Raw genomic sequence first — 22,115 nt, 5'->3', positions numbered from 1 at the left:
TGATTTTTTTTTTTTTTGACAGGCAGAGTGGACAGTGAGAGAGAGAGACAGAGAGAAAGGTCTTCCTTTGGCATTGGTTCACCCTCCAATGGCCGCCGCGGCCGGCGCGCTGCGGCCGGCGCACCGCGCTGATCCGATGGCAGGAGCCAGGAGCCAGGTGCTTTTCCTGGTCTCCCATGGGGTGCAGGGCCCAAGGACTTGGGCCATCCTCCACTGCACTCCCTGGCCACAGCAGAGGGCTGGCCTGGAAGAGGGGCAACCGGGACAGAATCCGGTGCCCCGACCGGGACTAGAACCCGGTGTGCCGGCGCCGCTAGGCGGAGGATTAGCCTAGTGAGCCGCGGCGCCGGCCTCATCTTTGATTTTGATCATGCTTCAGGGAAAGTGATGATTGACAGCTTCCTGGAGCAAGAGGAAGCAGGCATTTCATGACTTTCCATCTTAAAATTTATTTTTCAAATTTATTTGAGAGTGCGGATAAACAACGAGCTCACATCTGCTGATTCACTGCCCAAAGACCTGCTACAGCCTGGGCGGGGCCGCACTACAGCTGAGAGGCAGGATCTCGGTCCAGTCTCCAACACAGCTGGAAGGAATCAGGCTGCCTGAGCTGCCACCCCTGCCTCCCAGAGTCCCATCAGTTGGAAGCTGGAGTCAGGAGCCAGCGCCAAGCATCGGGCTCAGGCAGTGTAGGAGGTGGTGCACATGTCTGCAGCTCCTGGATTAGCAGTTTGCTCCGTTATAGAGATAACTCCAGTTCCCGCCTCCTGGGTTTTTTTTGGCAATTTGGCAACGTGTGGCAGCAAAGCTATGGCTTCCGTTGAGCTGGGCTGTTGTTAGTAGGACCCTCCTTACTTCTTGCCCGGCTTCCCCAGTCTAGAGACGCTCTAATTCATCTCGAGCTCTCCATCTCTTCCTGCTCTTTTATCAGCTCCATGGGAATGACATCTCTCTCACTTAAAACTCCAGAGGGCAGTCTTTCCTTTGGGATAAGACCTACAAGTCAAAGTTCCTTGATGGCCTGTCAAGATCCTTTTAATTCCTGTGAATGTTCTGTCCTTGTGTTCCTCTCCTCCAGTGCAGAACACATGAATGTGTGTAAACTTCGATCACAAGCACAGCTTCTTTACTGAACACTGGCATGACTTCCATGCATTCAGGCCTATGAAAATTCTGTTGTGTCTGCCCTGAATGGCCCTCTCTGTGTGTCTGTTTAAGACCCAACTGTAAAATCACTTCAGATGGTAGGTCGTTATAACAGCCTCCAGTGAATAAAGTCTTCTGATGCCAACGTAACACAGCCACTCGTATGCAAGGAGGTGGAGTTGGTTGCCCTGCCTCTTCAGTCTACACTTGACCTTGTGATTTGTCTGAGGAACGCAACGTGATGGACTTGACTGACTATGGGTTCTGGGGCCAACACCTTCAGGGACCTTGCGCTTTTCACCCTTGTCCTCTTGGAACCCTGAGACTGCCTGGCTAAGATGCAGCTCAGTTAACCTAGCGAGGCTGTGAGGAGATGTGGAGGAAGACTGAGTCCTAAGGCTAAGCAGCAACACCACATAGCAGTGAGGCCCTCAGAGATTCCCCAGGCTCAACCAAACCTTCAGACGACTCTGGTGCCCGGGTCAGTGCTTGGTGATCATGATCAATAAACAAAGTCACTGTACCAGGACATTGTTATGGCTTGTTATGCAGCATTAGGCGACTGATACACTTCCCAAAGAAACGTTCCAGACATACCCAAGACAAAGTCCCCGGTTCTCTTCTCTGGGCTCGACCAGCACTGTCTAGTCCTCTCTTACAGTATGTGTCTTATGCAACTATTGGTGTCCCTGTGACTTTTTCTATCGCTAGGGTCATAGCTTTTGATGAACAGAAGCCGAGTTTTTGTTTCTCTATCTCCTGTGACTGCTCTGTGTCTGGGACATAGAAGTTGCGGGTGTTTCATGGCCATGTTGTACATTCACCATCCTCTGAAACACTCTCATTGCCCTCTGGAACTTAGCGAGGAGTGGGGACAGTCAGCATTCCCTCCCTCTGGAACTCAGGGAGGAGTGGGGACAGTCAGCATTCCCTCCCTCTGGAACTCAGGGAGGAGTGGGGACAGTCAGCATTCCCTCCCTCTGGAACTCAGCGAGGAGTGGGGACAGTCAGCATTCCCCCCCTCTGGAACTCAGTGAGGAGTGGGGACAGTCAGCATTCCCTCCCATCTCGTTCTTCCCTGGGCCCTGCTTTCCTGAAGCCCTTTCAGGTGGTGGCTGTGCCCCTCCCCCTCTTGTTATGTGGCCTTAGGGTGACCTCTTTGCTTCTCATGCATTTTTTTTTTTTTCAGATTCTCTTCACTCCTTCCCTCTTCTAAAACCTCCCAGCTTTGACTCCCATTCTATCAGATTAAACCACCAATGTCTTATGTTGTCAAAGTCATTTCTTATCCCTAGGCCTTTGCCTTTCATTCCACAAATATTTTAACTCAAAACGATCCTGTTGAACACTGGTGATTTCAATATCTGTATAGCTCACTCCTCGATTAGCATGGCCTGTCCACTCTTGGTCTCTCTCTTCAGATGAGCTTCTCTTCAGTCCTTTCTCAATCACTTATTCTCAGGCCGTACCTGAGATCTTTTACCACCTATAAGCATAACCCATCCATAGTCTGAATAAACATCCCTCTAACCACTGCCTTCTGTACTCCCATCTTTCTTAGTCTCACCTCCAACTCCAATCTTCTACCACTTGACTTACATCTTACGGTAATCACTGCCCTTACTCTTCATTACCCGTCTGGCGTTCTCACTTTCCTCCTTATTCATTTAAAATGTAATGGGGAATCATTTTAGTTGCTCTCTCGCCTCTCTCTTGATTCATCATAGTCTCATATTTGCTAAAGCACTAATCATGTCCAACTTTCTCCCTGATATATGCCCAAACGTACAGAGCTAAATGTGGCTGGAGAAAGAATTATCTCTTTTTAAATTCATAAATATTAATAATCCCAAGAGGTCCCTTAATGCTGCCTAGCAATCAAAACTCAATTTTCTTAGTTCAATCAATCTCCTTACTCCCAAGTTGGCTCCTGCAGTTTTTAACCACTCCTCAAACCTTCCACATCTTCATCCCTTTGGTTTCCCATGCTAAGAAAACAGAGACAATCAGAAAAGAACCTCCCCAAGTTCCCACTAGCTCCCATCACATCTTCCTACTTCTGGATATCTGGGCACCAGTTAGGCTCCCTCCTTCCCATGAATGCACTGTGTATGTGTGCAGCTATAGCTACTTGTCTGCACAGCAGATGGCTACACTCATCAACATCATATCTTGACATGCTCCCTCCCTGCAGCACCTTTTTCCCTCTCTACAAACGTATTTCAGAAAGCTTGTGGAAAATGGAATTTTCTTTAGGTGCAAGAAAAAAATAATAATAACTGCAACCTGGGAATAGCTTTGTTTTTTCATAATGTACATTTTTCATGAACTCATTTGAAGACCCTGAATATGCATGGATTTCAAAATGTCGCTCTAAAATCAACTAACCTTTTAATTCCATTTTCCATAAACTTTTTGAAGTGCCCTTGTACTAAGCCATTCCTATCATGCAAACATTTTGGTCATTTCACATACCTTAAAAACCTGCATATCCTAACCTAATACCCCTCTAGATACTACCACATTTCTTCTTTTTAAAGGAGAACTCCTTCAAACATGAACTATAGTCATTACCCAAAATTGTTCTTCTCCTATTCTGCCTCGAGCCTACTTCAACAAGACGCTTTGCCCCCAATATTTCACAGAGTGCGCACTTATCAAGGTCAGCAATGAATTCCATGTTGCTAAACCCAAAGGTCAATCTCCAGCCCTTCGTCGACTTAATTAGCAGCAGAGCTTGACAAAATGGATCACTCTACCCTTCCTTGAAACATTTTCTAGAAAATCTGCCTCCCACAGATCTCTACCCTGATTTTCCTCCTTTCTCCAGCTATTGCTCCTCAGTTTCCTTTGCTGTTTGCTCCAGCTCCTCCTGACCTCTGCTCTGGAGTATCCAAAATTTCAGGATCGGACCATATGTTCTGGTGACTCCACTTCCTTGCTGAGCTCGTTAGTCTCAGGGCTCTAAATACCAAGTGCATGCTGATGATGACCTTCCCCAGGTCAGACACTCCCTGGAGACCCAGACTCACATACCCCAATGCCTACTTGTCGTCTCCAACTGCATCTCTAATCAGTCCCTAAAACTAAGCCTGTCTAAAGCTGATCTCTGGATTTCTTACTCTCCAGAATCACAAACACACATACACAAAACAAACACACCCTCCACCTCCTCCCAGTCCACACTCTTGATAAACACCACTCTTCCAGCTGTTCAAGCCTGAAAGTGTGTAACCTTTGTTGATCTTGTTTTTTTCTCTTACCTTCTACATCTCATCTATCCCCCCACATGGTCTGTTTTACCTTCAAAGCTGAATTTCAGTCTGATCATTTCATAGAGCTCCAGTGTTGACAGCTTAGTGTGAGGCACCATTTTTACAGTGGTTTCCTCTCTGGCACTTAGGTCTTCAACCCTCACCCCTCAACCAGAGTATTCTAAACAGAGTAGTGTGACACCACTGAAAGGTGACTTGGAGTAAGCAATCACGCACATGGCCTTACCATGACCAAGAACCTACAAGATCCAGCTCACCATTATCATCCTGACTTGATCCTCACTACTTCTCTCTCTACCTCCTGTAGCTACCCTGGCTCTCTCTTCATGGTCTCTCTGTACACCAGGGACATTCCTGTGATGGAAATTTCAACTGGCTATCTGGCATGTTCTTCCTCTCAATATTCATATGATCCAATCCCTCATTTCCTTTCCATCTTCACTCCAATGTCCCCCTTTCAGGAAATCCTTTCTTGAGCACCCATTCCCGAACTACAACACTTCAGTATTGCCTGGTTCCTTTCTTATTTTTCTCCTCTGTCTATATCCTTATCCAAAATTCTGAAAAATTTTCTTATTCATCTGACTATCTCTTTTATTTGAATATAAATTCCTTGAGGGCAGAAATTCTATCTGTTTCATTTACTTTTTTTTTTTTTTTTTGACAGGCAGAGTGGACAGTGAGAGAGAGAGACAGAGAGAAAGGTCTTCCTTTTGCCATTGGTTCACTCTCCAATGGCTGCCGCGGCCAGCGTACCGCGCTGATCCGATGGCAGGAGCCAGGTACTTATCCTGGTTTCCCATGGGGTGCAGGGCCCAAGCACTTGGGCCATCCTCCATTGCACTCCCTGGCCACAGCAGAGAGCTGGCCTGGAAGAGGGGCAACCGGGACAGAATCCGGCGCCCCGACCGGGACTAGAACCCGGTGTGCCGGCGCCGCAAGGCGGAGGATTAGCCTAGTGAGCCGCGGCGCCGGCCTTGTTTCATTTACTTCTGAACTTCGAGTGCCCACCAATTCTTAGAAAACAGTAAATAGTCAAATGAGTAAATAAGAAATAAATAAATGAATGGTCAAGCATATTGGAAAAAGAAACTAGACAGAACTCTTAGAAATAAAAAAATAAGTGAAATGAAGCTGCTGGATATAGAGAAAAATGTTTTCCAGAAGAACAACATAATATTAAAGTGGGATACTCCATGGTTCATCCTATGAAGATGGCATAAATTTGATTCCCAAATCAGTAATTATGGTAGTAAGAAAAACTAACTAAACTTCTCCATGAAAATAGATTCAAAACCCCCAAATAACATATTGTCAAGTAAAATCCAGCAATATATGAAAATAATATATCATGGCTAAAGTAGGTAGTCCAGTTCTATTTATATAAACCCCCAAAATTAGAGAATCCCAATACAAGTATCCTTCATTACCCAAACCTTTAGTCCAGTTACAGATTGACTGTGTTTTTCCAAAATTCACACATGAAATCTGATCCCACTGTGACGACACTGGGAGCTAGAGGCTTTCAAAGTAATTTATGAGGCTGGAGCTCTCATGAACAGAATTAGCACTTTTATAAAAAGATGTGAGACAGCCACCCAGCTCTCTATCTGCCTAGTACAGCTACAAAAAGCAGCAGCCAGTCTGGAACCTGCAAGAGGGCCTCACCAGAAACCACAAGGCATCCTTCTAGCCCCAAGACCTGTGGGAACCGTCTATTGTTAATATGAGATCAAGGCCGGCGCCGCAGCTCACTAGGCTAATCCTCCGCCTTGCGGCACCGGCACACCAGGTTCTAGTCCCGGTTGGGGCGCCGGATTCTGTCCCGGTTGCCCCTCTTCCAGGGCAGCTCTCTGCTGTGGCCAGGGAGTGCAGTGGAGGATGGCCCGAGTACTTGGGCCCTGCACCCCGTGGGAGACCAGGAGAAGCACCTGGCTCCTGCCATCAGATCAGCGTGGTGCACCGGCCTTGGTGGCCATTGGAGGGTGAACCAACGGCAAAGGAAGACCTTTCGCTCTGTCTCTCTCTCTCACTGTCCACTCTGCCTGTCAAAAAAAAAAAAAAAAAAAAAGGCAAAAAAAATTAAAAAAAAAATATGAGATAAAACAGTGATAGCCCAGATAGTGAGTTGAGATACTGATGGTTCTATTTACTTTTTAAGTTAACTTTACTGATATTCACTCATATCCTCCCCCTACACTGTTCTATGGAGTTTAACCCAAATATAGATGGATTCATATTATCACCATCATGACCAGGATACAGCACAGTTCTATCGCTTCATAAAATTCCCTCACACAATTCCTTGAGTCATACTCTTCCTTCAACTCTCAACCCCTGTAACCACCAATCTGCTCTCCATCACTTTAAGCATCTCTCACCTAGAATATCACATAAACGGAATCATACAGTATGTAACCTTTTGATACTGGCTTCTTTCATTCAGTAAAAGACTTTGAGTCTTGTGTAAGTTACCACATGTAGCAACAGTTCACCGTTGTAGCTGTTGAATACTGACAGACCAGAGTTGGTTCATCCATTTAGCCAGTGAGGGACATTTGAGTTGTTTACAGCCTTTTGAGGTCATACATAAAGTTGCTATAAACATTTACATATAACTTTTTGTATGAACACAAATTTTCACTTCTCTTTGGGTAAATACCTAACAGCAGGATCATTGGATCACATGGTAATTACATGTTTATCTTGATGAGAAATTGCCATACTAGTTTCCAAACTAGCCATATCATGTTACATTCCCATCTGCAACAGGTCAGCGTTGCATCATTCTACTTTCTCACCAGCCCTCAGTACTATCAGCATTTTAATTATTATTAAATTTAGCCATCTTAAATGGTGTACAGTAGAAATTAAGTCTTTTTTGCTATTGAATGTTGGAAATCAATCAGCCATAGTTTGAGAATTTGAGAATCACCTAAAATCTTCTCTTAATTGATTTGGTTATTTGTCCAGATAGCAAAGGATATATAACTATGTCATTAAATTTTGAAGAAACACAACCAACTGATTAGCATCAAAACAGATAGTGGTTATGGAGGTAGATGTAATCCAGCAGGTACAGCTAAAATACTAATATATTTGCTGTAAGGTGGGTAGTGGTTACATGTGATGCCTTTTAATATTATTCTTGAAACTATATCCATGTTTTCTTTTTAAAGATGTATTTGTTTATTTCAAAAAGAGAGACCTCCCATCCACTGTGTCTATCCCCAAATGCCTAAAATAGACAGAGCTACACCATGTGAAGGCCAGGAGCCTGGAGCTCCATCAGGGTCTCCCATGCAGTGGCAGGAGCCCAAGTAGGAATCTGGATCAGAAGCAGAGGAGCAAGGACTTGAACCAGGCACTTTGTGATGTGGGTGTCCCAAACAGTGCTTAACCTACTATGCCCCAACACTGGCTTGACCCATATTTTTAATATATTACACATCAAAGATTTTAAAAGAAATGTATTTGAGGGACCAGTGCTGTGGCACAGCAGGTCAACTCTCTGCCTATGACAAAAGCAATCCTATAGGGTTACCAGTTTGAGACTGACTGCTCTGCTTCCGATCCAACTCCCTGCTAGTGTGCCTGAGAAAGAATGGAAGATGGTTCAAGTGCTTGGGCCCCTGCCACCTGCATGGGAGACTTGGAAGAACCTAGATTTTGGCTTTGGTCTGGTACAGCCCTGCCATTGAGGCCATTTGGAGAATGAATGAGTGGATGGAAGATGTCTCTCTCTCTCTTTCTCTCCCTCTCTTTCTCATTCCCTCCCTCCCTCCCCCTCTGTAACTCTGCATTTTAAATAAATAAATCTTTTAAAAAATAAATATATTTAAGCATATAAAACACATAAAAAGGAAAGTAGAAAAATACGTTTAAACCCCTCTTTCATGAGTTCAAATAGAATGAATTTAAAAACTCAAAAGCATTTTTTAGAATTTGAACATAAGACTTTCTTAAAGCATTCTTTAAAATCTGTTTAAATTTAAATTCAATGTCTTAACCACTATGTCAAATGCCAGTTGCATTGTTTCATTTTTACTGGTCACAGGTTCTTGGACACCATCTAGGTTGAACACTAGATTACACAGCTCATCCACAGCAGGTTCTGACTTCCACGGCCATCTTATGAGGAGTATGTTACCTGTGGTGACACTGGGGACTTTGGAGAGAAAGCTCTTGACAGTTCTGATGGGCACACCTCCTGTCTTGTCATCTTGCATCTTTGTAATGATGTCTTCAATCTGAAAGACAGTAGAGAAGCATTACTTTTCTACCACAAAATAGATCATTTACAAAGAGCCTAAATGTCTACATGTGGATGTCGACAGGGAATACGAAGGGGCAGAGACTAAGACTCTGAGTGGGAGAGTGCCAAAGCTCCAGCCTGACTCTGCTTCCAATCACAGCTTCCTGTTAGTGTATGCGCGCTCACTGGGGTAGGCAGGTTATATCTCAAGGACTTGGGTCCCAGCAAAGGAGATCTGAAGTGACTGCCTGGCTCCCAGATTCAGCCTGGTCCATCCCTGGCACTCGTAGGCTTTTGGGAAAGCACATCAGGAGATGCAAGATTTCCGTCTTTCAAATAAGATGAAAATAAAAAAATTTAAAAATGTATCAAGAAACCCTACCTGTGAAAACAAAACAACACAGAGAATCAGCATCTCCTGTGGACCAAGCACTAGTTGTGAGGAGGTCAGAGGCGACAAGAAAGAGCGTGAGGCATTTTCTAGAACAACTGCCAGTTCAGCAAGGTAAGGAGGAAAACAGACATTAAGATTGCAGAGGGGAGCCAAGATGTAATTCAAAATATGTGATCCAACCCCTCCCTTTTCACAAATTGGGTTTACATAAAGGTGGCATCACTGGAAACTGCCATACTTAATTCCTCCAAAATGGCAGTTTCCTGTGGCTCAAGGTAAGATGTTGACTTGAGCTAACCTACTGCTGTTGATAGACAGGGCTGCCTTTGGGACAGGAAAAGGTCCCCATGAGACCTACACCAAAGGAAAAGGAAGACAAAATCAAGGCATAGGAAGCCCTGATTGAAGAAGCTGGAAACGGGTCCCAGTGGGTGTGAATGGTGGCCCTGTCTAAGTCAGGACCAAGGCTGCCAAAAACAAGATCCTCTCCTCTTGAATGAACACTGCTAGAGAAAGACCATGGTGTGACGTAGGCTGTGCTTGGAGCCATGCAACAGCTCATTGGTAACATCAGAACAGGGAGTGGGGAAGAACCAAGAAGTATGAAGCTGCCTAAATGGAGAAATCCGTCTGTAGCTAAGTATTTTCCAGACAAAATCTTTAGAATAGGAGACAAAGAAATCTATAACAAGGGCATGGATCTTTAAGTTGAGGGGTGGGGGAAAGAAATTGGAGGAGGGGAGAAGATAATATTTAGTATTATCATGTGTTTTTTTTCCTCTAAGCAACAAAAATATGTGGTTTTTTTTTTTTTTTGACAGGCAGAGTGGACAGTGAGAGAGAGAGAGAGAGAGAAAGGTCTTCCTTTGCCGTTGGTTCACTCTCCAACGGCCGCTGCGGCTAGTGCACTGCACTGATCCGATGGCAGGAGCCAGGTGCTTCTCCTGGTCTCTCATGGGGTGCAGGGCCCAAGCACTTGGGCCATCCTCCATTGCACTCCCTGGCCACAGCAGAGAACTGGCCTGGAAGAGAGGCAACCGGGACAGAATCTGGCGCCCCAACTGGGACTAGAACCCGGTGTGCCGGCACCGCAAGGCGGAGGATTAGCCTACTGAGCCACAGTACTGGCTCAACAAAAATATCTTTGAAACACCAGAATGGATTCTCTGACTCTTCCTTTAACGGAGCCATGTAATCCTAAGGCTATAAATTTCAGCAGTAGCTCATCTAGTCTAACACAGTAGCACTGCAATTTGAGGTAAAGTGATTTTCCTGAGGACACATCACTAGTCACCTGTTCAGCAGAAATGGATTACTTGTTAGAAACAAAGTTAGGACAGGGTGTGACATCATCACCACTACTGTCACAGCCAAGAGACATTAAGAACTTACCATACATAGCTTCTCATGTTTAACTCTCAGAACTGCTTATAAAGCAGATCCCACTATCCACTTTTTCAGATGAAACAAAGATTTAGTGAGGCAGACCAGTGAGGATGAACTGGATGAAGTTGCAGTAGCAGATAACTCTCCAAAACCTCAGTGGCTTAACACAACCACGTTCATTTCTCCGTGCTCTGCCTGTCTAAGCCAACATGCTCATGGTAGTTCCTCTGGGACCCAGGCTCATGGAGGAGCCACTGTCTCGAACACTGCTAGTTGTTATGCCAGAGTGGTGAAGACAGAATTCTGAAAAGTCTCTCCCAGGCTGTTAAACAGTACAGCCTAGAAGTTAACACATCACAGTTTGCTCCAAGTTCTTTGGCCAGAACCAGTCACACAGTACCACCCAACAGCCATGGAGCCCAGGGGCTCAGTCCTTTGGATTCCAGGAGGAGGGCAGAACTGAACATGGGTTTCAATGTCCATGACAATCAAGAGATAAAGCTACCTTCTTGATCTTCATAAGGTCATACAGTGACCCAATTGCAGAGCCACGTTTGACCTCAGTCACAGGCTTGAGAGTTCAGGATTCTTTTTTTTTCTTTTTTAAAGATTCATTTATTTATTTGAAAGGCAGAGATGCAGAGGCAGAGAGAGAGAGAGAGAGAGAGAGAGAGCGCACAAGTGAGAGAGAGAGAGATGGCCACACAGCCAGAGCTGAGCTGATCTGAAGCCAGGAGCCAGGAGCTTCTTCCAGCTCTCCCACACAGGTGCAGGGGCCCAACACTTGGGCCATCTTCTACTGCTTTCCCAGGCCACAGCAGAGAGCTGGATCAGAAGAGGAGCAGCTGGGAATTGAACCAGCACCCATATGAGATGCCGGCACTGCAGGCAGCAGCTTTACCTGCTATGTCACAGCATCAGCCCCCAAGAGTTCAGGATTCTAATGCCCAAGCTCTGTGGTTTTCTGATAAGATTCCAGGAAAAGCAGCCACACAGGGAAACCATTCACCCCAGGATATTTCTGGGCTGGCCTGAGAGTCACTGAGAGTGCAACAGCATCATCTGCCAGCCCCTCAGGGGATGGATAAGTGCATCATTCTAAAGAAAGGCTGTCCTCTGAAGACCCACATTTTAATCCGTATTCATGTCAATCATCTCAGAGATTTCCTGCCTTCTGTCTGCTAACCTCAACCCAACAATCTCTAGTAGGAGTTGAGTCTTATTTATTGATAGCTAAAGAGAGCAATTCCTAGAACAATGGTCACATTTTCAAGAAGCCTATGCTTTGGATCTAGTGTGTTATTTCAAACCAGAAGTGTCAGGGCTGGCATTGCGGCATAGCAGGTAAAGGCACCACCTGTGATGCCAGCATCCCATATGGGCGCCAGCTGAAGTCCAAGCTGCTCCACTTCCCATCCAGCTTCCTCCTAATGTGCTTGGGAAAGAGCAGTGGAAGATGACCCAAGTTCTTTGGCCCCTCAACCCATGTGGGAGACCTGGAAGAAGCTCCTGGCTTTGAACTGGTGCACACCCAGCTGCTGTGATCATGTGGAGGGTGAACCAGCGATGGAAGATCTCTGTCTCTCCCTCTCTCTCTGTAACTCTTTCAAATAGATATATTGTAAATATTGATTGATTGATCGATCTTTATAAGCAAATACATGAAACCAGAAGAGTCATTTTTACTGATGGCTTCTATGAAATGACCAGAAAAGCCATGGAGAATTGGAGAGAAACCAGTAATTCAATTCAGTTAGAACCCTGAGTGAACACTAGATGGCAGTAATTTCCAGTCTCTGCTGCTCTGGGTTAACTTTGAGGGACTGTAGAGCGGGATTCTGCAGGCCTCCTTTCTCCTCTGCCAAGTTTAGCTGCTTCATACACGACTGAGCCCTAAGAGGACTTACATACAAAACAGGAAGTCCTGTCTTCCTAGGTAGGCCCACAATGTATCAAGAGGTCTTGACTCTGGGATTACAGCCAGATCAAAAGGAGATGTTGCCTCCACTGACTCCATGCCAGCGATAGCTGACAGCATCAGAGGTGTGGGGAGCAACTCGGACTAGACTAAGTTACTGGAATTAAGACTTATTCTATGCATCTGCTCTCCCACAATATGGCGCTGGGAGAGGAGGAAACAGCTTCTACGCGGCTGCCTCTTGCCAACTTGAGTGATGACCTCCAGGAGCTGATCCTGCTCCTGATTGGAGGAGAGCAGCGTACTCGGCATGTGGGCAGCCGAGTTGGGATTGGCGGAAGAGGACTATAAAGGAGGAGAGAGACAACATGCACCAGGAACATCTAAGAGGAACATCTAAGGGGAACACCTGTGCAGCCCCCGAGAGAGCCGGCCGGCGGTGTGCCGCTCCCCCGCGGAAGTGGGGAATGTGGCAGGGGGAACCGCCCTTCCACGGAGGTGGAAGGGACGGTAGCCAACCCGGGAAGAACCAGCAGCAAACCCGGGGAGGGCCGAGCAGACGAAAGAACAGCGCAGGGTCCTGTGTCGTTCCTCCACGAAGAGGGGGAGCGACATAATGGTGCCGTGACTCGGATATGAAGCCTAGGCAGGGTTTAGTGTCGTTCCTCCATGAAGAGGGGGAGCGACAGGAGGTATGGAAGAATCAGTCACTGGCCTCTAATTCCCAACTCCACCATACTAGTAGTATATTCTGGATTCTCTTCCGTGGCCTCACGGAGGGCTGGGAGTTTACATTTTGATTGGGCTTGGTCATAGGACTTGCCCAGATTCTTGGCTGTTACTGAACGCAACATGAGGAATCAGGGGCAGTGCACCTGCACGGTTGCGCTTGGCTTCTTGTCTTGCCTAATGCTCTTTGGCATGAGAAGCACAGGGCTCAGATGCTTGTCCACCCAAGGAAGGTGAGAGCCATCCTCAGCAAATGGGACTGAACTCACAGCCAGATCTGCCGCACCTCAGCTGACCTGCAACTCGGGAGCAAGCAATACATGCTTGCTACTGAATGGCACTAAATTTAGGAAGCTTTGCTTTACAGAAAGACAAAGACACATGGCTCTAAAAAAAACCTGCATTTTTCAAAAATTGCTTAAGTCCCAACAGATACCTGACAATCAGGATCTGTGAACTGTGCTGGAGTATCTTTGGATCCAACCCTTTTCTAAGAATGTAGATATTCAATTTACACCATCCATCACCACTTACAAGCTCTTAGAGACTATACTGTGGCAAATAGCTTATATCACTGCTGTGTCAGACACATTTTTGACAGCTGTGTTTTGATTCTGGAGCATGGCCCACTATGATATCATCTATTAATACTCTCTGAAATTTCTTATTATGGTTTCTGGAGAATTCCTAAGAGAATAGATATCATAGATGGGACCCCAAGAGCTTAAAAAAGTAACAGTAAGAATTTTCAGAACATCTGTTTTATGATCAAACTGCCTTAGGTATTTTTTTTCTTCCCACCCTCCCACATCACTCTGCTTTTTAAATAAACAAAACAAACCTCCCCCAAAAACCCTCTGCCCTAGGAATTTTAAATCAATTACCCAACTTATTCCTCAATTTTAAAAGTTATTGAGGGGCCATCTCTGTGGTGCAGCAGGTTAAAGCCCCAGCCTGCAACACTGGCATCCCATATGGGCTCCAGTTCTAGTCCCGGCTGCTCTACTTCAGATCCAGCTCTCTGCTATAGCCTGGGAAAGCAGTAGAAGATGGCCCAAGTCCTTGGGCCCCTGCACCCACATGGGAGACCAGGAGGAAGCTCCTGACTCCTGGCTTCGGATCAGCACAGTTCCAGCCATTGCAGCCATCTGGGGAGTGAACCAGCAGATGGAAGACCTCTCTTTTTGTCTCTGCCTCTGTCTCTCTGTAACTCTGCATTTCAAATAAATAAATCTTTTTTAAAAAATTTATTTATTGAAAATGTTGAAATTGATGCTCAGAAAGGCTAAGTGATATATCCAAGGACACATAGCTAGTAAGTGGTAAAGCTGAGGTTCCTACTGAAATCTCTCTGATTATAAAGTCCAAGCTCTGTTTGTCACATCCAGAGCTCATCTTCTATCTCAGATAATTGGAGACCTAGCCCTTCTTGGAGTTGTGTGGATGTTAGGGTTAGCAATGGGGGCACATCCTGGGAGGAATTATCTGAGGAATGGACCCAGTGAATGCCCTGGTGCCTGGCTGATGCCTGGGAATCTTCTCCCAGGGCCATACACCAAGGTTAAGGCCAGGTGTGCCCTGGACCACAGGGTGCTTGTCGGCAGAAACACCACTAAATCTTGAGCTGATCCTGGTATCCAAAGAAAGCTTTTAGTCCTAGTGCTACCTGGTGGACTCCAAGCTTTGCCAATTTCTCAACCTCTTGGATTTTTGAATCAGTTCCTCCTTGCTGGACAGTGAGTACAATTTATTTTACCTTTAGAAAGGGGCAAGTTTTCACCTCTTGGCTTTGGAAGCTAATGTCGAATGCAGCACCGAGGTTCTGACCCCAGCCTCTTGTCTTCCTTTTGAGACTCACATCCCTTTGTGGGCAGGGACCTCACCTGGGTTTTCCATCTCTTGGCCAACACTTGTGTATTCTCTGCAGTTCAGTCACAGTTCTGAGAGCTATACCTCTGTAGACTCACTTCTCACAGGCAGGAGTTAATCACATCCCTGCCTTCAGACAAGGAAACTCAAAGTCATCTCCATCCGCAGTACTGACTGCCAACCTCCCTTTCAGGAATGGAGCACTTAACACCATTTTCATGGAAGGGAAAACTGACTACAGGCGGAGGAAGATGCAGGAAAATCAGTTCAGATATTCAGATCCTCGGCTGTCCCAGGGCTGACTTCTGCCCAGTAACCATGGCTGTCTGGCTGAGTAGGGTCCTCCCTCTCTCAGTGCCGTGGTCTGCAGACTCCTCTCCACCTGGAGAGTGCTGCTCCTAGGTGTGGATAGGCAGACAGGAGGAATACACTTGCATTTGCTCAACTGTTCCATTCCACCTGGCTTCTGACACTTTCTGTTCCTAAAGAAGGGAAAAATCAATTTCCTGACATGCTTTCACAGGAAGCTGGACCACTGGGAAGCGCATCTGAACCTAAGTGCCACCACGCCAGTCAATAAGCAGGTGGCCCTTATCTGACAGCCAAATGAAGCAGAGAAACCACGTGGCCGGCTCAGCAGGTTCTGCCTGGATGGACCACAACAACCAGCACGCCCTGCTCCACGGAGCACAGAGCTTAGAACCAGCATGCAAGTACAACACTCTTCCCAGCTGCAGGAGAATGGGAATGACAACAGAGAGAGTGGGCTTCCTTGTGAATGAGACCAGTCATGAACAGGAGACACAATTCAGGGAACTGAGTGGAGGTCCAGGCTGTGAAGGGGTGGGGAGGAAGCAATCCTCTGTAAACTGAAGCCACCACAGACAGCAGGAAGGACCCTGGACTGGGCCCCTGGGAGACCCGCCAGCCTCGGCTTCCTTGACTTCTGTGTTGAGCTCATACAAGTTGCTGAAATTCTCTGGACGGTACGTTCCACATCTCTGTAGTAATAGGCCTGGTTGCTAAAGCCCTAATACATGACATACTTCTCCGGCTTGACAAGTGCATGACAGGCGACTGGGCCTCCAGGCTCTTTCTCCACACTGCACTTGACCCCAGGCGGATTCTTGTACAACCCTACGTACGGGGCGTGACTCAGGGGAAGGGTGTGGGGCAGGACCGCGGAATTTCTGATGGGTTTAGAAACCACATTGGGCAGAAGGCATCAGAAGCCAGAGACAGCACCCAAGAAGCCTTGCAGGGTCCTTCTCGGCCAACCCTAGGCCTGCTTGTCTCTGACTGTGTGGTGGTACTCCCAACAGATCACAAAGACACGGATTAGTTCTCAGCAAATGAATGATCCAATGAACTAGTTCATTAAGTTCCTCCATTTTTTCCTCAGTGGACATTAAAAACTTTAAATATAGGCCAATTGTTGTGTCCTTACCTTAACAAGATAACAGGGTGGAGAAGCAATGGGTACAACAGTTGTAAAGCTGCCCGGGAAGCCCGCATCTCATGAAGAGTGCCTGAGGATCAGTCCCAGATGTGTTCCCAATTCCAGCTTCCTGCTAATGAGCACCCTGGGAAGCAGGTGATGGCCAAGGAGTTGGGTTCCTACCGCCCACTTAGGAGACCAGGACTGGGTTCTTGGCTCCTGGCGTTGACCTGGCCCAGCCCCAGTCATTTTAGCACTTGGGGAATGTACCAGCAAATGAGAGATTCATATTCTCAGTCTTTCTCTTTCCTCTCTTTCAAATAAATAATATGAATTTAAAAGAAAATATCTACCACAACTTCAGCCAAGAGGGCAGATGTGTGCTCAGGCATGAAGGACGCTTCCATCAGAACGCCTCTTCTCGACTTTGCAATTGCTTGCCTATTTCCAGCTTCTAATGACTGTCACTTCAGCTCCTGCATTTCATTAGAGGCCCCTCCTGTTTTGGTGTCTGAGATAGAGTGAAAATGACTGCTCAGACGCCACCCCATCAGCCTGGAGGCAGGAATCAGAGCCGGCCAATGACAATCATCTTTCTTAATACACACTGCATGCTTCATGGAGCATGCTCTGCCCTGTACGTGTTCTAGAAAACCAGGCCATAGCTCCATTTTGACAAACACAACGCACTGCTATTTTAAAGTTTTAACTGCATTCGGGTTCACTGATGGGGTGAGTGGACAATTAGGAAGCACCTGGGAAGAGCCAGGTGCTGCATCTGTTTCTACAGTTACAGCTGTAGATAAAACACAGAATGTGCTCTGTCATCAAGGACTAACACATTTCAGAAGGATTCTGGGTCTAGGCTCCTGGTTAAGGACACGTTGGAGACAGCACAGCCAAGAAGAGGTTCCCAAGAGGTCAGAGGCGAAACATAAAGGCATTCCACTTTGTGACCACTTGGAAGGACCACCATCAAGATCCTCTGTCTCTTTCATCATTCCACTCAAGGGCATGGAGAGAACTTTGGCATTCCATGCACTATGACAAGGATTGCAATGCCAGTTACATTGTTTCTGGTTGCATTTAACTTTTGAATCACTGCATCAATTCAGGATGCTTTTGTGGGAAATAACAACACACAGAAAAAAATCTGACCTCTAGACATTGAAAGTTTACCCTTTCCATCCAACACATCATGAGACCCCTAATGCAGTTTGTACATGGGTGGCTGCTGACACTGCCACAGGTAGTGGCTCAGTTCTGTGGGAGCCTCCACTTTGGTCGTTCTCTCGCGGCTGTTCCAGCCCTAGGCATAACCTCTTTGTCAAAAGGGGTAAGGAGGAAGTGGGGTTCCTATAGCTGCACTGTTCCTTTGATGGAGAAAAGGATATTCCTTTTGATGAGGCCCCGGTAGAGGGTGCTCAAGTCTCAGGCTAAAAGAGGGCCATGTGGCTACACTGCACTGTAAGCTGGGTGGGAAAAGCTGGCTTCTGGCTCCTCCGGCCTGCACGCCACATGGAATGAGGTGATGAGGAGACTAGAAATGGGGTTGGGTTAATCACTTAACACCCTCTACCACAAAGACCTGGCAATGAAGAACGCTTACCAAGGTCTGTAGGGTAGGCTTTGATTTCACTCTGATCTTATATACCGTGGCCAGTGTGACAGCTTCAAAAAAGGTTCACAGAAAATAGAGTGAAAGGATAAGTTTAGGGGTAGTGTTGGGTCTAGCTGGTTGGAACCCCACATCCCTGCATTTGACTCCCGGCCCTGGCCCTGGCTTCGGACTTCAGCGTCCTGCTAACACGTACCTTGGAAGGCAACAGTGGTGGGTCAAAGACTTCTGCACCTGACAACCACATGGAGGACCTGGATTGAATTCTCAGCAGCCGGATTCAGTCTCAGCTCGGCCCTCAGTGTGGGTAGCTGGGGGGTAAACTAGCTGATGGGTTCTCTCTCATTCATTCTCTCTCTCTCTCTCTCTGTCTCCCTGTCTCTCTTCTGTCTCCCCCTACCCTGTCTCTTTGTCTCTCAAATAAATAAATACATTGGTTTTATAAAAGATAAGCTTGTTTTAGCGTGAAAGAAATTTAAAATCCAGCCACAGCTCTTCTGTTACATCCATTTTCCACTAACTCTGTGAAGGCCTCCCATGTCCTGGAACGGGCAAATCTGACCATATTAACTCCCCCACTTAGGATTGTCCATAGTGTCGCGAGGTCTCATGGGATCTTGTACCTCCCTGTCATATACATCACCCCTGTAAATGGCATTTGCATTGCCCCATTAGGCCATTTTGCTCTTCAGTGAATCCTAATAGTAGGTGCTCCGAAAATCTCTTTCCAACGAAGATGGCAAGGCACGGATGAATGGCGCAAGGGCTATATTCTGAAAAGACCTCCTCTTGGGTCCCGGCACTGAGTGGGATGCTGAATAAGAGTCGTGGGGGTAAGTGTGACCTGTAATTGGAAGGGAAACTGATATTTAGACCGACGATCATGTTGCTTTAGAAGTGGGTGCTGTACACAGAAAACTCAAGAGTTTGTGAACTTTTGCAACAATGCTCAGAGAAGAGCACCACAGGCACCCAGGTTCCGGTAGAGCCTGGAGCCGGTCCCCAGTGTCCCGTGCTCGACACTTCCCAGGGGTGCTGCCGGGGCAGATGGCGGAAGCAGCATTGTTTGTTTTGTCCCCAGGAGGTTTACTTTTATGGTTGTAATGTCACCATATGTAGTGTTCCATAAATTACTTTTATGAGAAACATTTTCTCTCATGTCATTGATGAGGAAAGCAAGCAAAAGGACACTCTAGGTCAGTGATCAGCTGTCTTGCTGATGATGCTTAAGAGAAAATGGGGCAGCCAAGCCAGAGAGGGCACCATCTGCCTTGTTTAAGAATCTGCTGCTTGTTCTTGAAGTTGAGCAGACCTGGTCCTTTGGGCAGCCCCAGACTGAGAAATCTCTGGCTGCAGAAGGTTACCTGCAATGCAAATTCAGACAACAGCCATCGGCCAAGGAAACATTTCTAGCAACCTCCCAAAGATAAGAAGTTCCTGTACTATGTGCCCCTCAGATTACCCCAACACAGGGATGTCATCTGCTTCTCGCAGGAAACCATCCCTCTTTTGCAGAAAAACAAGCTGATATTAGAGAGGGTAAACTGTTCAAGGGCAAATGAGATTGTTGAACAAATGAGATTATTTGTATGAGGTCCAGGCGATGCTACCCCAGAGCTGGCTGCCCAGATCATGGCACCAGCTGGCCAGGCTGGGGCACGTCCAGGGTGACCACAGCCCACCTAAGGCTTCTGTTCAGGATGCAGAAAATGAGGCCACACCATACACATAACATTTTAATACACTGCATATAAAGAAGAAACGTGCCTCTCCCTGACCCTGAAAGGCATCCACGTTCTAGTCCCTGGAACCTGTCAATGGGTCACCATACAAAGCAAAAGGGACTTCTGTAGACGTGATGAAGGTGAAGGACCCTGAGTTGATGGGATTATCCTGCATTATCCAACACATGAGTCCTTGAAACAGAGGACTTTTCCCAGGTGAAGTTGGTTAGAGAAGCACACAAAGATGGAGAAAGGTCAGAGAGAAGGAACTTTGTGCATTTGAAGATGGAGGGTGGTTCTGCAAGCCAAGAAACGCGAGCAGCCGACAGAAGCTGAAAAGGCCAGGAAAGTGATCTTGAGAGAGAAACAGTCCTGCTCCCACCCTGGGTATAGTCCACGGGGACCTCTTTCAACTTGATGGCCTTCGGAACAGTGAGATTATACATCTAGGTAGTTTTAAGCCACTAAGCTTGTGGGGATTGGTCACAGCTGTGTGAGAAAACTTGATACAGGGCGACCCCCCTCCACCCTGGTTCATCCGTGTCCCGTGCTGTTTGCAAAACAGATGAGCATGTTCTCACCCTGGGCTGTGCCTGCTCTCTGGTCCCTCCCAGCCACTCAAAGGCCTCCTACCAACGGTCAACTGGGACTTGCGGCCACTTGTGCCACTTGGGGAAGATGTCGGGGGGATGACAGGGAAGGCATCCATCCACAGCCTGAGTTATAGCCTCCACAGCATTATCAGCACGTCAGGTTTTGGTCTGCCTGGGACAGGTGGAGCAGAGGTTGTTTTCAGGGTTTTTTTGATGGGTCACAGTAGCCCATTAATTGACTCCAGACTCACCTCCTACCCCTGGAGACACTAAAGGCTCTCTCATTTCTCACGTTTTACCTGGGCACGCTTTTCAACTCAGCTCACCCAAGAGACCTGTTGAGGAACGCCACTTGGCAACAGAGCCCCCAAAGAATCTGGCTAGCAGAAGAAAACATTCCCAATGTGAACCTGAGCAGGTGGAAGGCAAGATTCTGCAGAAAGATTCACGTCCTAACATGTGCATGAGCTGCCCCTGACTGCTGCAGAGAGGGTGGTAACTTTACCTCCAAAGAAACCGGGTCCCCCCTGCATCCCTGAATATTCTTACAACTCCTTCCTTGTGGGGCAGGGAATGAGGAACCTCAGACCGTGTCCTCCCGCTGACCCCAAGGACATCCTGGGCTCTCCACTCCTTCTTTCTGGCTCACTTCCTCTCTGATTCTGCTTCAATGCCTTCCCCTGCTCCAACTTGAACAACTGAGCCAGAATTGGAGCCAATTTTAGGGCATGTGGTAATTTATGTAAATGATCTCCCTATCAAAAACCTGCTGTGGTTTCCTATAGCTACAAAATAAATGCTGAGTTCCCTAGGATGGAATTCAAATCCTCTATCAGTTGGCACCAAATTCCGTGGGTGCTCTGCCCCAACCCATTCAAACCTTCCCCTCCCCCAGCTAGGCTTACGTGCCACACCCCTTTGCATTCTGCCTTGGCTGCAGTCCATCCAGACCCGAGTTCTGCTCAAAAGCCACCTCCTTTAGGAAGCCCCCTGATGCTTCCAGCACTCATGTGCCGATGAAGTATGAATGCATATGTCGTGTTTATTCCGCTTTCCCCTGCCAAGAGTGTGCAGTGAGCACCAGAATAAAGTGGCTCTCCCTCAGCTCCACCTCCAGGGGCTACATGCCTCTCTTTAGGATTTATTTCACTCTCTCTGTCCCTGAAGTTCTGCTCTCTCCCCTCCAGAGTCTCACTTCCTGGGAAGAAGGGACGTGGTTCACCTCCGAAGCCTACCAGGTGCTCTGCCTGTGGCCTGGAGTAGGAAGGGTCCTGCTCATTCCTTAAACAATACCCCAGGGAAAGGAACTGCGGGGAGAAGGGCTTTTCCTGACACAAGAGGGAGGGCTTAGGCATTTGTGAAATCCAGAGCTCTGAGAAGGCGCCGGAGTTAGGGAAAAAACCAGGTCTCCATGCGAGGCTAGGCAGACCCCAGGTTTCTCCTGTCCCTTTTCCCCTACCCACACACCTCACCCTGTTCTCTGGGGATGTCCCCAGCCTGTCTGCTCCCTGGAGCCCCTGTTTGTCACCTGAGCCCTGCAACAGCAAGGGGAGCTAGGAACAAGCCCAGGGGTTCTCCTTTCTGGTGGCTGCTGCCCTCACTTCCCAGTGCCTTTGATGCAGACCTTAGCAGGTGCCAGTTTCTCTCCGGGAGCCTGCAGTGCCTCTGTCTCCACTGTGGTCTCCTCAAGTCAGCTCCTTGATAAAGCTTAACTGGATAGATAAGGGGAATGGCGCATGGGTCAGGTCAGCCCCACAGGTCAGCCCCAGG

General features: G+C 47.2%; 1 protein-coding gene across 9 annotated transcripts in view; it reads right to left on the bottom strand.

Moving 5' to 3' along the window:
- RGS6 (regulator of G protein signaling 6) overlaps positions 1–22,115 on the bottom strand; it is a 622,010-nt gene that overhangs the window by 152,408 nt on the left and 447,487 nt on the right. For all 9 annotated transcript variants that reach the window (XM_089322278.1, XM_089322274.1, XM_089322279.1 and 6 more), the window contains exon 3: positions 8,572–8,671. In XM_089322278.1, coding sequence (XP_089178404.1) covers positions 8,572–8,671 — 100 coding nt within the window. The remainder of the gene's footprint in view (positions 1–8,571; positions 8,672–22,115) is intronic.

The sequence above is a fragment of the Oryctolagus cuniculus genome, chromosome 20, assembly GCF_051225735.1.
Source record: "Oryctolagus cuniculus isolate XC-2025 breed Fujian yellow rabbit chromosome 20, ASM5122573v1, whole genome shotgun sequence".
NCBI classification, from domain to species: domain Eukaryota; kingdom Metazoa; phylum Chordata; class Mammalia; order Lagomorpha; family Leporidae; genus Oryctolagus; species Oryctolagus cuniculus.
The sequence above is the reverse complement of the archived record's forward strand: the minus strand, read 5'-3'. Positions and strand labels throughout refer to the sequence as shown.